General features: G+C 48.9%; 5 protein-coding genes across 5 annotated transcripts; 3 read left to right on the top strand and 2 right to left on the bottom strand.

Annotated features, from left to right (window-relative positions):
* Nucleotides 1-661: 661 nt before the first annotated feature.
* On the bottom strand, nt 662-2,256 carry T069G_01093 (pyridoxal-dependent decarboxylase conserved domain-containing protein; the record flags this gene model as incomplete). Its single annotated transcript, XM_056168303.1, has 2 exons — nt 662-2,103; nt 2,208-2,256. The coding sequence occupies 2 exons, from the start codon at nt 2,254-2,256 to the stop codon at nt 662-664; spliced, it is 1,491 nt and encodes a 496-aa protein (XP_056033619.1).
* A 1,003-nt stretch (nt 2,257-3,259) lies between these two features.
* T069G_01092 (endomembrane protein 70 domain-containing protein) lies at nt 3,260-5,535 on the bottom strand (the record flags this gene model as incomplete). The annotated part of the gene is made up of 3 exons (XM_056168302.1): nt 3,260-3,278; nt 3,346-5,389; nt 5,454-5,535. 3 exons carry the CDS (start codon nt 5,533-5,535, stop codon nt 3,260-3,262), a joined length of 2,145 nt encoding a protein of 714 aa, XP_056033618.1.
* Nucleotides 5,536-7,420: 1,885 nt separating this feature from the next.
* On the top strand, nt 7,421-8,179 carry T069G_01091 (uncharacterized protein; the record flags this gene model as incomplete). The annotated part of the gene is made up of 1 exon (XM_056168301.1): nt 7,421-8,179. The coding sequence occupies one exon, from the start codon at nt 7,421-7,423 to the stop codon at nt 8,177-8,179; it is 759 nt and encodes a 252-aa protein (XP_056033617.1).
* Nucleotides 8,180-11,588: 3,409 nt separating this feature from the next.
* T069G_01090 (uncharacterized protein) lies at nt 11,589-13,082 on the top strand (the record flags this gene model as incomplete). The annotated part of the gene is made up of 1 exon (XM_056168300.1): nt 11,589-13,082. The coding sequence occupies one exon, from the start codon at nt 11,589-11,591 to the stop codon at nt 13,080-13,082; it is 1,494 nt and encodes a 497-aa protein (XP_056033616.1).
* Nucleotides 13,083-13,814: 732 nt separating this feature from the next.
* Nucleotides 13,815-15,982, top strand: T069G_01089 (uncharacterized protein; the record flags this gene model as incomplete). The annotated part of the gene is made up of 3 exons (XM_056168299.1): nt 13,815-14,157; nt 14,315-15,834; nt 15,893-15,982. 3 exons carry the CDS (start codon nt 13,815-13,817, stop codon nt 15,980-15,982), a joined length of 1,953 nt encoding a protein of 650 aa, XP_056033615.1.
* Nucleotides 15,983-16,955: the final 973 nt, after the last annotated feature.

Raw genomic sequence — 16,955 nt, 5'->3', positions numbered from 1 at the left:
GCGTTCTCGAGATGCTCATTCCACAAATCCTCGTCGGGGGAGATCCCACTCATACGAGCGCAGCAGAGAAGACAAAGACAGCCGCAGCCGCGCCCGCAGCGCCAGTAACTACAACAGCAACAGCGATAGGAAAAACAACAGGAGTGAGAGCAGGACGATAAAGCAGCACACCAGAGGCATCTGGGAGAAATTCGTGCCGCCGGACTATCGCCCCTCAAGAGCCGATCCGGATGCCAGGAGGGAACGGTTGAGTAAAGAGCATGAGGCGGGCGGGTTTGACTGGACGCCGGGGTTTGTGCTGGCGTTGATGGGGGCTGCGACGCTGTTTAGTGTGGAAAAGTCGTTGGTGAGGAGGCAGAAGAAGGATTATATTCAGCATTGATTGGAGTTGGGATACTCTATCGTTAACGTCTGCTCCTTAGTGAGAATGTTTGCTTGTTTATATATGATGTTATAAGAAGGATGCTATGGGATACACGATACCATATCAAGGATGCATACTATGAGATACACGATACCAATATGAATTACGATATAAACTCAATAAGGGGTTTTGCATGAGGACATATACATATAAATATATTCATCTAAAAAAAAAGATATCAACGCCTATATACTCGTGCACAAATCATTCATTTCCCTATCTTCTCTGCCAAAGTTCTTACTCCAACTTCAACTGCCCCTCAACCGTCTCAACCAACAAGTCAAACAGCTTCTGCACATGCTCCTCCCTAACAGCCGCCACTCCCGTGCACACTCTAATCGCAAAGTGTCCATTCACCACCGTGCTCGTCAAGTAAAACAAGCCACTCGCGTTAATCGCCTCGTACAGCTTCTCCGTCCGGCTGTTGATCTGCTCTTCGCTATCACCCTTGGCCCGGAACGACACCAGCCCGAAGCGCGCCTTGGTGAAGATGGTGAGGAGGTCCGGCCGCGTCGCGAGCTTGGCTTCCAGAGACTCGCCCAGGGTGACGCCGTTGCGGATGTGTGCTTGCAGGCCGCGGATGCCGTAGCTGCGGAGGACGAACCACAGCTTCAGGGAGCGGAATCGTCGGCCCAGGGGGATCTGCCAGTCGCGGTAGTCGGTGACGAGCTCGTTGTCGCTGTACTGGTTCCGCAGATAGGGGGGCTTGATGCTGAGAGCGTTGATGAGATGTCCACGAGCACGAACCCACACCGCAGAGCAGTCAAATGTCGTCAGCATCCATTTGTGCGGGTTGTAGTTGAAGGAGTGGAATTCAGCCATGGGCTTCGCAAGGGGCTTGTTCTCGTCGAGGAGCAGCGCCGCACCAGCATAGGCAGCATCGACGTGGACCCAGACCTCGCCCGGCTTTCCAGCTCTTGGGGCCAGAGCCTTGGCGATGCTGGCGAAGTCGTCGACGGCACAGACGTCCGTCGTTCCTAGAGTGGCTGTCAAGTAGAATGGCTCCAGGCCCTTTGCCTTGAGCTGATCGAGCTTCTTTGCCAGAGCTTCACCCGTCATCGAAAAGCCATTCTCCTCCGACACCGGCACAGTGTCGAATCGCACTCCCAGAACCTGTGCGGCCTTCTTGGTGCTAGAGTGTGCGCCTGCGCTTCCCAGGGCGACAAGCTTGCTGCGAAGCCTCCAAGTTTCCTCCTCCTTCTCCTCGCCCTCGGGCAAGTGAGCCGTTGCCTCGTTCAGGTACTTGTCTCTAGCTGCAACCATGACCGTCAGAATAGCCTCGCTAGCACTTCCGTGAAGCACGCCACCACCGTGAGTCGGCCCGCCGCTCAGGAAACATTCAGGCAGTCCCAAAGCCTGAGCCAACCAATCCATCACAATAGTCTCCAACTCAGTGACGGCGGGGGAGCAGATCCAGTTGAAGTGAGCACCGTTGAAAGCGTTGGAATACATTTCGGCAATTGCAGCAGGATAACTGCTTGAGCAAGGGAAGAAGGCCATGAATCCGGGAGACTGCCAGTGAGTGATTCCTGGCAGAATCTTGGACTGGATGTCGGCTTGAATGGACTCCCATGGCTCAGGGTCCAGGGGCGCTGAGGCAGGGAGGAGCGGCCTCAGATAGCCGGGCTCAACATCAGCAACAACTCGATGATCAGAGATGTTGTCATAGTAGTTGGCGACTGTTGGTAGTTTCGAATCAACTTGTTAGTCTGGCGTTGCAGGGATAAAAGAAAGAAGAAGAAAAAGGACAAGTATATATCAAGAAACAAGGAATGAAACTCACTCTCATCGACTGCCGCTTTGGCCGCCACCCGAAACTGGTCTGTATTCATTGGATTCGCCATGTCTATTACTGCTGCTTTCTTTGCCCTCGATATCTTCGAATCTCCTTGCTGGTTTGTGATGAACCGTGTTTGCTGCGTTGTTCGAAACTTCGAATCGAGGCGATTTGCATCAACTTTTAAAACATCGACTCTGAACCCTCTGTTTTTCATCCCCCCACCGTTAGAAAATAGCAAGGTGCCATTTCCGACTCGGCGGCCTAAGCCCATGTGGAGAAGCCACTTCGGATTCTTCGCCATTGTCAGCGTTTTTTGGGTTTTTAGGTCCCGGAGGCTCGACCGAACTTTGCCCACGGCGACACGCCCGAACTTGGCCATCCTTTATCGGGGTAATAAAGGTCGGGCTCTGCAGCGGAATGAGTGGAACCCCCATTGTCGGACTCTGAGTCTGTTCCAGGATTTCCGATTCCGTTCCCACACCAACACGCTAACACTGCTTCTGTCGAATAGTGAAAGCCGTCCTTGCTGATTCGAGGAGTTGTAGGAATAGGTTGGCCAAGTTGATCCTGTTGCAGGGACGCAATGTCAAATATGTTGTCCTTATCACGCCCTTTGGATGACACGACACCTTCTGCATGACGCGGGAAAACATTGTTAGTACGGATCTAAGCACTGTTTTGTGGTCACACATGCCATCAAATTTCCTTTTAATTCCGCTCTTATTCCTTGCGGCATGATGGCGGCGAGATGGCGGCGAGATAAGAAACAGTCTCCATATCTTGATTGCATTGAGAATTAGAGCGAGGCACACGACATGACACATAATTGCATCCAAGATATTGGTTATTGTTCATCATTGACAAAGCACCCGTGGCATATAGGCGGAATTGCAATCTTGCTACGTGTGGTTGTTAAGAGCCTCTCGTGAGGAAATCAGGCATGCTTTGCGGATAAGACACTGGAGGTCTGAGAGGCTAGGAGAAAAGAATCAATAATGAAGATTAGAAAACTTGTAATACTTGCACTCGCCAACATGTACTAAACTAGCTATTAATCAGTCTACTTTGATTGCACTGGTCGAGGTGGTGATTACTGTCAGCATACTTCCTTCTTGGTTTCTAGGACAGCGGAGAAACATACCTGTATATCCTTCGCACAAACGCATATGCGCTCAAGAATCCAATGGTACCCGTCAATAGTCCATACACACAGCACGCCATAAAACTGTAGGCAAAAAACAGCATGCTGCTCACGAAGCCGCTGATATGCAGCTTGAAGAAATAGTACCAGAGGGAATAAAGAAAGACCCAAAATGCGCTTGCGCCTCCAACGAAGAATGACTGCCACCACCAGTGGTAGTTTTCCGCGCAGAGCTGGGCGTAGATGGTCACAATGGTCACCTCCGCAATAGTAACAACTAGAATGGCCGATACCACCGCTAAGAATCCAAAAACATAGTAGTAGCCGCTTTTGTCCTGCCATATGGATTGGAACACAAACAACAATTCGATAAAGATGACAGCAAAAGGAATCAATCCTGCCAAAAGGACTGCCTGGATTGATTTACTGTACCAGGCTTGCCGAGGAACCTGCCGAGGGATCGTTGTCGTCTTGGTCGGATGCTCCCAAGCACCGGCCTTGTGAAAGCCATGGTGAGATCCCGCATACACGAGCGGCACCTGCACACAGAGCCAGAGAAGCAGAATGGCTACAAGTGTGCCGAACGGTATTGCAGTGCTTGATGCCTGAGCCCATACAAAGAGGTTGAGGATAAAGACAAGCCCAAATGTGAGGCCAGGAAACAGTAATGCTGTAACAAGTGCGTTTGCACGATAGTCGGCTCCATCGAAGCTCTTGAAGACGCGGGCAGAAAAGTAGCCAGAGAAGAGTCCTGCAAAGATAAACAGGCCCACTCCAACGCTGATGAAACCGCCTCGGAAGCTTGGATTCAAGACGCCTAAAGCACCGAGCGAAACTAACCCCATGGCCATGAAGAAGAGCTGCATACCGGACCCAACAAGAGGTGCTAGGAGGATTCCAAGCCGTGGCTTCCGAAACACATCTCCATGAAGCAGCTTCCAACCGGTAGCCTCTTCCAGGGCCTCGCCCTCATCCGATAGGTCATCATCGTCATCTTTGTCGGCATCTGTTCCCTGACTCAGCAAACCCGAGGTTTTCTCTCCCTTAGGCTTGGCCGCTCTCTTGGCCTTGGCCTTTCCTTCTTCCGCTGAGATACCCTTGTTGATATCGGAATGGATAGTCCTGGCGAGGATGATCATGACAATTCCCGTCAGCAGCCCACAGATAATGAGCGAGTTGATGATAGCCATCCAGTGAATACGTGTGCCATCTTCCTGGTTCACAAAGTAGAGATCCCAGCGGTGAGCCCATTCGATGCTATCATCCTCGCGAAAATAGACAGAATAGGTATAAGGGATATTCAGAGAACCGGGGCTGCTGTCATCGTCTTCTAATTCATTAGGGCGGTATGATAGGCCATCATATTTCAATGACGCGTCAGACGTCCTGTTAGGAGCGATGTATAACTCAAAGGGCTCGTCGACATTCTGAATATCTGCGGGACATCCCACACTATCCTTTTTGTTTCCGTTTCCAACACTCTTGGGATAAACTTCAAACCCCACAACAACCTTCTCGCCACGATCGCCAGCTCGACCTGATGCTCTGCGGTACTTAATGACAATTGTGTGGTGGTTGTTAAGATAGTAGTGAAGCTTGCCCGTCTTTGTTGAGGCCTCGGTATACCCCAGCTTGAAACCAGAAGCGTAATACTTGCGCGTCTTGTCGGCAGTGACGAAGCTGGTTGCGCCGGGAAGGTTGTCCACGATCCATTCGGCGACGTATCCATCTCGGATCAGCTCCTTCGACCAGCGCATATCACGGCGTGACATTTCCTTATTACAGAGCAATGTACACGGCGTATCCTTCGCCATGGCAAGTTCCATGTCGGATGTAATGATGCGGTCGCCACGCAGCACCTCTCCCAGATTCAAAGGCACGCTCTGGCCGCTCAGTAAACCGCCGCCAGCCTTGTGGTCCCCTGTCGGAGAACAGGTAAATGGTAAGTCGTTGTACGCATATTGCAGCTGCGTGTTGTCAGAATAGACCTTGTTGACCATCAGAGGCACCAGTTCGCCGTCCTTGTAGCTCTTGATCGACCAACCTGCGATGCGAGACGTTAGCAGCCTGTTGAGCAGTTACCTATCGACATACTCCGGTGGTTATACCAGGGATATAAAATGCCGTTGACGGTGACAAGAGCAACAGCCAAAACAGGCCGCGGAGGCCAGTCTTCCGTGTGCTAGTCATGTTGATACGCCGTTGACAGCTCTCCTAGTTCCTAGCTCTCTTCCCAGCATCACCATCCAGACATGTGTTGTTTATTTTTCGGCCTCGAGCTCTCCCTTTATATGCGCGTCCAGATCGAAGACTCGGCTTAGTCACGACGGTTGCGCAGCAGTCGGCAGAGAAGCTGTTGAGACGCTTTGACGCCTGCAGCTACAATCTGCAACAACGCTCCCTGTTATGTAAGGACGGGATTCAGATTAAATTAAGAGAGCGCAGGATCCAGAAAATGCAGATTATGTATCCCAATTGCGACGGCAAGATGGAAGTGGCATACTCGTGCTGATCCAACGGCGTTGCTGGAGCTTCAGCTTTGTCTTCGGAGGAGCTTGTCGGCGTCGCTCAAGCAATTGGCCAGATAAGAGGATTGATTGATGCAAGTCTGGATATTGTAGCTTATTGCAAGGGGACTGCAGTTGAACCCACAGCGCTGCCGGCACTAGGGAGGAACGGACTTTGGGACTTTAAGGTAGCACCTGCATTCCGATCGACGAATGATTAGCCGTGGCTTTGCCGATCGCGATGCCCCGCTGAGATCTGGCCAAAGCAATTGAGATAGAGCCCCACGTGCTTCTACTTTCACATGTCTTATCGCATTCTAAAGGAAAGAAGGAACAGAGCAATATAAAGAGATAAGGAGTCATAGATTGAGCCCATATGCATTTATACAAGCATATAAAGATACCTCTTGGTAAGCTCTCTAGCAAGGTTTCTCCTTTAAGCTCTCTCTATAAGTAGATGAATCTTTCACTTCTCTCATGAGTCTGGTCTCATGCATCTGAGATGGTCCATCATTACTCTCAGTGCTGCGTTATACACTTGGCCTTTCATTGCATCATATTAAATTAGCCAACTGCATTGAGTTTTAAACTCAAAATCAGATGTGCGATACTACTTGTGATCATAGATGAGATGGCATAAGCATATATAAGGGCCTCTTTTTCTCGATGAACATGCTTCGATGAAATCCCATCTCTTTGACATTTAACTGTAAGAAATAGTAACAACCGCGACTTGTATCAATTTTTATCACATTCTATAACTAGAGGTTTTAGTTAGAATTAGGGAGTTCCCAATTCCCTGTTCCTCGGCCTCTTTCAATTGCCACATTCATTCTAGGGTGGGCTGCTCAGAATAGCTTGAGGGCAGCCGCAATCAGGAGCAAAGATGGACAATCACGACTGAAGCCCGAATTCATCGACATCAACTATCATTTATTGGAGATCCGTATTGAAATGCTGGTAAACAACAATCAAATTGGCTTACACTGGACAGGTAATCAACTCTTTCCAGTAATACAAAATTATCTTCATTCGGCAATACATGTGTTGAAGATAAACCTAGAATTAGCAACCCGCTTTTCCCAAAAAGGCATTACATCAAGCCTCATGCTTACCCATCACCGGTTTTAATTAGGATAGGAACGACATCCCCTATTCAGACACTCGGCATAACGAAGCAATTTACTGAATGGCCTTTACATCATTGGTCCGCAACTCCGCCAGACCGGATAATGCACTTTACTGCGGCAAGACCGTAAGATATTATTGGTTCTTTATCTGGCCATGGAATGGGGTGGATACATCATGTAGTCAGATCAAGTCATTCTCAGGCCAGGAGCTCTGCGGACAAGTCGGTGGAAGCGGAGAATAAAAAGAGTCAAAATAAATAGGGCTGGGTCTATACTATCTATACGCATCAGTCTTGTGATATATAATCCGAGTCTTACCACCTTGAAGCTGTACATTCTTAACCCCTACACCTCGCCTTGCTGTTCATACAAATTCTACACCTCTGACATCTAAGTGGCAGTGAGATCTTTAACTTCATCGGCATCTCTCCAGCCAAAATGCACATCATTCTCACGGGAGCGACAGGCCTTGTCGGCTCCGGCGTCTTGGACGCCATGATCAAATATGATCGAATCACCAAAATCTCCATTCTGAGCCGCAAACCCGTCCCAATGGCCGACGACGCCAAAGATCCAAGAATCAACGTCATCATCCACAAAGACTTCGAGCAGTACGACGCTTCTGTGCTTGAAAAGCTCAAAGATGCCCATGGCTGCGTATGGGCTCTCGGAATCAGCCAGTCCAAGGTCAGCAAAGACGAATACATCAAAATCACAAAAGACTACACCCTTGCCGCCGCACGCGCATTCTCCACGCTATCGACTAGTGAGGACCAGCCCTTTCGTTTCGTCTACGTATCTGGTGAGGGAGCTACGCAGGAGCCAGGTCATTTCACAGCTACTTTCGCCAGAACAAAGGGAGAGACAGAGGTTGGGCTTGCAACGATGAGCAATGAGCTTCGTACCATGCGAGCTTACTCAGTCCGACTGGGTGGTGTGGATGCGTCGCAGCATGATGCGATTAAACAGTATATCCCGGATCCAGGCGCCATGTATAGAGCTATGGGGAGTACTCTTTATCCAGCGCTCAGATCACTCATGCCATCGGCCTTGGCACCTACAGACATCACTGGCGATTGCCTTTGCAAGATGGCAATGGGGGAATTAGACAATAAGATTGAAGGACCAGGTGCTTTCAATACTGGGTTAGCTTGGACCTTGAATAACAAGGCCATGAGAAGAGTAGCGGGAAAGTGATTCGCACAACACGATAGAGGAGTTTCAGAGACATGGGGTACGATTACCAATGGTGTTTGTGTTCCAGGTTTTATTGTAGTTCGTTTAATTGGATTAGCAATCATATCATTTGTAAGTAAACATACATGAATATTGAACCAAATTAGCCTATAGACATGGCTTTGCCGGAAGAATTCCTTGTTATGGCTGACTTGCTTGTTAGTTTTGACTTGTCAAAGACAAACATTTGTCATTATCATCTTGACGCATCAAGTCATCCATGTAAACCCAACTCAACTCAACAGAATAGTTTCATTCACTTATGACGATGAGTTTATTACCCCTCATTATTAGGATTTGGCTTATTAATGTCCAAGATTGATGTTTAAGCTAATATAGATGATATGGTAGCTACTTTGGGGGTCCTTGGAGAGACGAAAGGTGGATGTGCACGTTTAAACGCGTAATTGCTTAAAAATCATGCACCAATTCCGCAATCATGTGAAAATCAATGAATCATAAAGTGCTTCACACGGTTTGATACGCCTTGGCAGCGTTGGAAACCGGTGGATGGCGCCTTAAGTGGCGTTGCGGTATGAAGCATGTGGGCTGGCGATCACTTGGGTTAAGGTAGAGTTATCTGTGGATATGCTGCAGGTAATGTATACGCATGCGTGATCCACACGAACATCCGGGCTCGAGGGAGTTGCGGCTAAGCAGCGGAGCGTCAATCGAAAGATAGTTGCTGCCCGTACGTCCTCAATGAGATAGATCTAAGCGTTGCCAAGATATGAATTCAATGGCAAGCCCCTTGAGTCTGGTTAATAAGTAGGGATATAGCGGTCACATGCAAATACCAAATTTGTGGCGTTGACCAGCTGCCCCTTCTGGCCATTCCTCTCCTTTTCTACTTTTGATTCATCAGTTTCCCTCCCCTCGCTAAGGTGAATAGCCCTATTGTGGCGTCAGCCAGAGCATTCTTTGAAGAGCTTCCAAAAGAAGACCGTGAAGAAGGAAGCCGAGTCACGAAGGAGAAAAAATATAGAAAAAGAGGATCTCTCGAAGCTGGGGCAAAAAATAGATTGATGCACCAAGCCGTTTACGGAGATCGTGTGTCAAATCGTGCAGCAATCTGGGGCAAAAAATTGGGGAGCAGGGGCGTGTCTGACTTTAGACTTTGAAGCTGTTTCCTTGGGGTCTAAAAGACTTGGCTTCGACAGCAATCGTTGCGCTTGAGCAAAGTATCCAGATACCCGAAGCAGCGAGGGGTGGAGAGAGAGAAGACGACGCTGAGCGGCGCTAGAAAGCAGCAGAGTACCTGTACTGTTGCCTGTTCGCTTGTTTTTGTGTGATGTGAACTGGGCTTGTTTAAGGTAGTGGAGATGCTGAGGGTAGCTCCATCTTAGACAAAGTTTTCCCCTAGGCGTTGGGATTTTCGTGTCCCGTGAGTGGTAGTGAAATGACAGAGGAATGGGGAGCGGCCACAGAAAAAGCGATATCGGAAAATCGATGTGGCAGTTGGTGATTTCGCTTGAGGTGATTGATAGAAATGCCATCCCTTTTCCAATAGAGACGCAGGCACGGCTGCCAATGTAGTTGAGTTCATTGGTAGACATATATCGATGCTGGACACGTGTGGGATGCGAAGCAAGCCAGTGGACGGCGATCTTAGTGTTTGTAGCCGGCTTCTGCAATATATCGACTGCAAAGCACCGGGCGACTTTAACCAATCACTCAAGCCCCCTGTCTGCTCTCCAGACACACCAAAACTCACACAATCCAGATGCTGCCACTCAGCTCTGTGAATTTTGGGCGCTTTGACAGTTTGAAAATACCCGTAGCGACAACAAGGGACGGAGATGCATGTTCATTCCCGGCCAACCTCCGATCCAGCGCCGAATCCACCACCGGTCCGCGAGCGCCCACACGTTGGACCCGGAAAAAGGGTTGCGATCGAGTCCAGACCGAGCCAGAACACTGTCTAAGCTGGCGGCCATCCACACGAATCAAGGGTCCTGGCACGAGCTTGGTTCTTTTCGGGCTGTTTTTTTCAACTCGTGCGCATGCGCCGTGACAGGGGGGTTCACGATGGGGAATTTCTTTTTTTTTTTTTTCTTGCATTGCACACTGGAGATTTGCAACTCTCGTAATCGGTATCCATCTAGAATGAGAGTCGAGGCCATGGGGCAGACCCGAGAGGGCGCCGGGGAAGACCGAGCTGATGGGGTTTCTCTGTTGAAGGTGAAGCTGTTGTTGATACAGTAGTGCATACAGTAAGCCATGAGGAAATTGGCTCACGACATGAAGTCAAAAACACTGGATCTGGTGGCGAGAGGCAGCGCAGATCAACGAGGCGGGAGGACGTTGAGGCTGGAGGAAGTGCAGTATACAGTAGAAATCAACTCCAGCGATACTTCGTGAACGTTGTGAACCCCGCAAAAACGGCAAGCAGCCATGAGGGCAAGAACTGAACGCAGCAGGCGCATGGCAGTAGTGCCCTAATGTAGCCTCTTAGGCGGTGGTTTGTACAGCTACGGGACTTGGTATCATTGGGTTTGCTAAAGCGTACCTCAACGCTGGTGCCCAAGATGTAGCTGATACCTCTCAGCGATACTGCACTGAGGAAGGTCTTCAACCTCATCAATCTCAAGCTCCAACCTTGTATTTTCCTCTTCTTTCACCACTTCAATCCTCCATCCTCCTCAGAACCATCCATTCAACCACAAAAAGGACCAAATGCTCTCTGGCCATCTTTTGCTCCGTGATCATCGCCACTGTATGTGCTGTACCTGCGCCAAAAAATGGAACCATCAATCAACGAGCTCCACGCGGACTGGCGGCACTGAAGAGCGGGCTCCTACAGTGTTAGTCGCCTTGATTGCCACACTCCCCCATCACGCCAGCTTCGCTCACACGCCCCAAGCAACTTCTCAGGGACCAGCGTTTTCTAGGGCCTTCCGCAAGTACCGGTACCGTCAATGGCGAGCTCTAGCAACCCCTCCATCCCTCGTCAAGCAAGCTCATGATGACCTGGTCATGTCGACAAGAGCCAGTTGACTCAGCTTTAAGGGCGTGGCCCTCCCCCGTCTTACTCTGATGCCATCTTTTGTCCTGCATCTTGCTACAGTATTTGAATCTTTTCCATCCGTTGCTGCCGTTCCTCTTTCTGTTGTCATCCGCCTGTTTATTTATTTACCTGCCTGTTTGCATTTATAATACTACTTGGGGGCCCCAAGATAATACTGCTGCCAACCTCTGTACTACACGACAACTGCATTTTGAGTCGAAGAGCTACCATTCATAAACCATATATTTATCACCGCCATTTACCCTACTCACACTACTTGAGCGTTCATTGGCAATTCTGAGCCATTGATAACCTGCCAGCCTTAATATATTTCCTTACAACGCAAGCTCTAGTACCTGAAACATGTCTGCCTCATCTCAGGGAACCACCCGCCCCTTCAAAGGGTCTAAGAACAGCTCTATTCAGAATCCCGCCATGGAGGTCAAGATAGACCAGCATTTCAACGCCAAAGTCTATACATCCGGCTCTACCATTGCTGGCCATGTTGCCGTCCGCGCCTCGAAAGACACTGCATTCGACAATTTGGACATTGTCTTTGTTGGCATTTCTGCCACACGACTCGATTTTGTTCAACAGTATCCTTCACACTCCTTCAGACCATTTTTGAAGATTCGCATGCCAATTCAAGAGTCGGACTTGCCTGGTGACCGGATATTCCGAGCCGGAAGCGAGTACAAGATTCCCTTCCACTTTGTTGTTCCTCACCAGCTCACCATCGGGGCCTGCAATCACGCCTGCTTGTCACAAGATGTCCGGGAACGACACTTGCGACTTCCCCCCAGCTTGGGAGCTTGGGAGGCTGACGATCAAGCTCCAGACATGACTCAGATTGAATACGCCATAAATGCAAAGGCTATTCAGCTGGGAAATGGAGCTGCCTCAAAAGTCATGGAAGCCCATCATATCCTCAAGGTTCTTCCTTCGCTCCCCGAAGATGCACCACTTGATATCACTTTTAGAGATGAGTGGTATAAGCTGTCTAAAACCAAGACTATTCGGAAAAGCCTGTTCTCGAGCAAGACGGGTCAATTTACTGCCAGCGCAATCCAGCCCAACGCCGTGATCCTCTCCGCAGATGGGCACAAATCTTCCATGACAACTGTCCGTATCAACATGGAGTACGCCCCGTCTTCGGCTGAGACGGCTCCTCCCAAGATCAACTCGGTTACGGGCAAGCTCGTTTCAACCACCTTTTTCAGCGCCGTGCCCGTGGATCACTTGCCAAACTTGGGCAGTCGGACAAACTGCGAAAGCACCCCTTGCTTGAACTATACGACGACACACTCACTCTTCACTCTCCCAGTGGAATCAGTGTCATGGATGCAGCAAGATGCGTCATCGCGCTCGCGCCGAGATTCAGGCTACTCAAGCACTGTGATGGAGGGCGATGCCTCTGAATCAGATTCTTCCGAGAGAAGACGGCGGCAAAGTAGCAAAGGAAAGAGCTCTAAAAAGCCCAAACTATCTACCGTCATACACACCACGGACATTGCGATTCCTTTTACTGTGTCCAACTCGAACAAGAAACTTTTCCTACCGAGTTTCCACTCTTGCCTAATTTCTCGTTCATATACGCTACAATTGAGCTTGTGCGTGGGACCGACAAATACCGCCATCTCACTTGCAGTTCCTCTGCAGATTGGCGTCGAGACGATTCACGAACCACAGGGTCACGAACTTCCCAGTTTCGAAAGTGCCTTGGCACAAGCTGAAGAGGAAGAAGCGGATGCTTACCTGCAGCCCCGCGTGATCCACGCCCCCGTGTCTGGGCTGCATAATGATACCGCGTTGCCAGGATATAATGAGCTAAGCCGAAGAACCATTGGCGTTGCCTAAGGGTACATTACACAAGCATAATTAGTCTTTCTTTTTTACTTTTCTTTTGTTTTTGCGCGGAGGTCTACTTTAGGAGTTTGTCAGCAAGGAGTTTAGGATTTGCCATGTTTATAAAGAAATGTCTATAGTCAGCCATTATTTGCTTTGTTCATGACAAGTCAGCCATCCAGCAACTTAATACTATACCGCTGAAACCGATTAATACATGTACTTATCACTTGAAGTCGGTCCTGCTACTGGTAGGTACCTAGTAGCAGGAAATCTACATCAATATATGGAGTAGTATTAAGGAAAGTAAACGAAATGGGGTGTATGAATAGCACTAACCGTGAGGCATCTCGTATAGCGTCCCCCACGGCCGAACTTTTCTTCCGATGCAGGTAACCTCGTTTGCAGGTAACCTCGTTTGTAGAGAACCTCGTTTGTGGATAGCCTCTTTTGCAGATAGCCTCGTTTGCAGATAGCCTCGTTTGCAGATAACCTCGTTTTCTTGACTTATAAAGCCTCCCTGAGCCTTAGCTTCGATGGCACCCTTTCAATGCTATTTCTTATAAGAACGTATCGTTTATTCTCTCCTTCTTGTCTCCTTCTTGTGTCCCCTTCCTGTCCCCTTCTTGTTCTTATATCATTCTTGTCTCATTATTCTTGTCTCCTTCTTGCCGTATTCTGCGTTTTTTACTTGATTAGCTGCTTTTGAATGCTTTTGACTTTTGATTCATGGCTGATGAAGCAATGAATGCAATTCCTGGAGAGCCACATACTCCTGGAGCGTTAGATACCTTTCCTGATCCTCTTCCCCCTCTTGATGGCTCCTCGCCCTTGAAGCATCGGACGCTAAACTATCGACTATTGCCGCAAAACGCTTTGGGATCCGCTCCCCCTCTACCTTTAAATGAGTGGAGGCTCGGCAAACCTCTTCAGGATGGCTTCTTTGCGGACTACTTCAAACAGCCATGCCAATTCACCCGGCCACCCATCGATACTTCTGAGAGTTTAGATTCTGTGCTACAAGATGCAGAGAAGCAGAATCGCAAGCGCCTTAATGGTTCCACCATTGTTATCTATGATATCTTCAGTAGCCCTTGGATTGCTGCCCTGGTTGGCTTACAGGACACTCATCAGCTTTTTACTTAGTTGGACAGAGATGGTAAGTCACTCCTTAGGAACTGCAATTGTACCCTTGAAAGCTGCTCAACTCTTCTAAACATTCATTATTAACTGCATAATCTTAGTTGCTCGTGTTCTGGAGCCCCTTATTAGACAGATAGAGTCTAGGGAGAACAAGAAGTTGGACCAGATGAGGATGGTCTGGAAGAAGGTTCAATTACTTCATGCACAATTCGATGTTTTGCGGCGCAACCTGGAGACAACTCCCGGTGTTCTTGTCAAGAATGATCAAACCGTTGTCCCGGCTAGGTCAGGCCTACTTCTGCAACCAAGCGAATGGAATACGATTCTCACCACGATTGCTTGCGCATATCGGCTCATGACCTTCTTCCCAGGCCGATTCACAGAATCTCCTGCGGACGTCAGCAACACTATTTGGGGACACAGCCGAAACAACTGGCAAGTGGCGCTCTGTGTTATTGATCATTTTAGATTTCGACGAAGGAAAAGTAAAGTACCCCGGGCACGCAATTTCTGGCCATTGAGAGCAGCACAATGGTTCGGCTATGATTCAGACCCTGAAGTCGAGTTCGTACGCCTGTACGCACGCCGGATGATCGATGATAAGCGTTTTGAGCTGTCGAATATGTGCCCAAGTGTTACCCAATACTCTGGCGTAGGCTTGGGCGAGATGGCCGACTTACACGACATCAATCGGGTGCTTGGATTTTATCCAGCTAGCAATCCATCAAATCAAGCCATCTCATGGCGCATTTGTGAGCGAGTCTCAGAAATCCTCCAGATGTTTGGTCCCAGCATCGATATCGAGGAAGATATTAAAAAAAGACCAAACGGGTTCTTGTTTCGCCCTTTGCAAGAAAACAATGCAACCGTGATGGAATGGCTCTTTTCTAGCGCTGGGATTCAATACGATGGCTACTTGGAAGCTGAATTCCGCGGATTGGGGTGTATTCATCAGTTGAACGCCGTCACGGAAACTGGTATCGCCCGTACAGTGTTGGATGTCGACAATAAGCGGGATGCTGATTCAACATCTAAAACCATGCGAAGAACACTTCAGATGCTGGCGATCCAACTGTTGACAAACACCGATATACAAGATCGATCGGAGACTCATGTTGGAAGCTCAACCCCACAAGTTCATGTTCGGACAATTGAGATGGGATTATACGAGGGCAACACGCCTACTACCATGTACAACTTCATCATGGAGCATATGTACGGTCAGATGCCCAAGAAGCAAGACGCAGCACCGCTGCATGCGAACCGAGGCCGTATTGGAAAGCCGCCGCCTACTCGCCTTAGCAATGAAGCACAGAAGATTCTCACCTTGGCGTCCACGCATGTCGATTTTACCATCTTATCCAAGGCCAACGTGCGAAACATCCAGCTCATTGCGGAGTTTGATGAGAAGCTATCTGGGATGGCTGGAAGAAATGCAGCTCTACGGCACGATCGTAGTGGCGGCCTTCAGTGGTACTTCTATCACACTCGCCCAGATAGCACATTTACCATGCCACTAGTGGGTTACGAGATGATGACAAGTATCTGCTTCAGGTCTCCCAAGATGGCATACGTCGCTAGAAAAGCAATGAGGCTGAAGCAGAAGAAGAAGCGGCTTCTGGTTTACTGCAGTCATACTCTGACACAGGCTGTTGTGTGTGCGTTACTTGTTCATGTAGGAGTCAAAACACTGCACATTCGCAGGCAGCACACGCAAGAACAGAAAGATGAAGCACTGGCACTCTTCACAGACCCAACATCCAATGTAGAATGTTTGGTTACATCCATGGCACTGGACACAGTTGGAACCAATCATTACACCTGTTGCTCATACGGCATTGTCTTGGAGCTGCCAGAAACCGCAACTGCACTTTTTCAAGCCATCAGCCGTTCGGGATCCGCAGGCAAATTCTTTTGGGACATTCTCATCTGCAGAGGAACCTTTGATTCATACCAAGAGTCTTGCCTAATGGCTGAGCAAGCCAGCATTTTGGCAGCTGGAACTCGAATCCTAAGCGAGATCCAGGGGCGGCTCCGGACTATCTGCGCCTATGAAATTCTAAGGGTATGTCTAGGGCAGTGGGTAAATCTCTATCCGCGAAAGGGAGTTGAGTGGGAGCTCTTTGACGACAAACCCTTCATCAGGGAGGGAGAGTTTTATTCTGCCTTGGCGCAATTAGTGTTGAAAGAACCACATTTGGGTGTTCATTGGACGGAAGAAAACATCCAGAGGATCGGTGCCTCCTGGAAGCCCGGTATGGAGTTGACGGCGGATCACATCCGTGGCAGAATGCCGATACTGCCGGATGGAATTGCTCTGCGTAGTTTTGAAAACTATGAGGACAAGGACGAGGGCGAAAGTGGCGAAGGTGACGATGATGACACGATTGGCGAGGAGTTTTTTGACTGCATGGAGATGTGCGAATGAATAGGAGTGTGTAACAGAGCGTGAGATGGACCGGGTAAATGCAGATAGATGCTGATGGTGGTATTCACTGATGGCCGGACTCAACGTCTTGAGAGACGTGAAATGAGGATAATAGGGATCATTTCTAGTTATCAAGTGGCCGAAATACGCCAGCTAGCTTCCACGTGAGGGTTGAGATGACACTTGAAGAACTGAAATATGATTTTTTCATGTTTAATAGATTTTGGGTGTTAGATAGCTACACAATTTTTCTTTCGTTCTTTTCTTTCCTTGCCAATGAAATAAAGCTGACCGCTTGATATCAGACTTGTATC

The sequence above is a fragment of the Trichoderma breve genome, chromosome 1 (genome assembly GCF_028502605.1).
Source record: "Trichoderma breve strain T069 chromosome 1, whole genome shotgun sequence".
NCBI classification, from domain to species: domain Eukaryota; kingdom Fungi; phylum Ascomycota; class Sordariomycetes; order Hypocreales; family Hypocreaceae; genus Trichoderma; species Trichoderma breve.
This window is presented reverse-complemented; position numbering and strand designations above follow the sequence as displayed.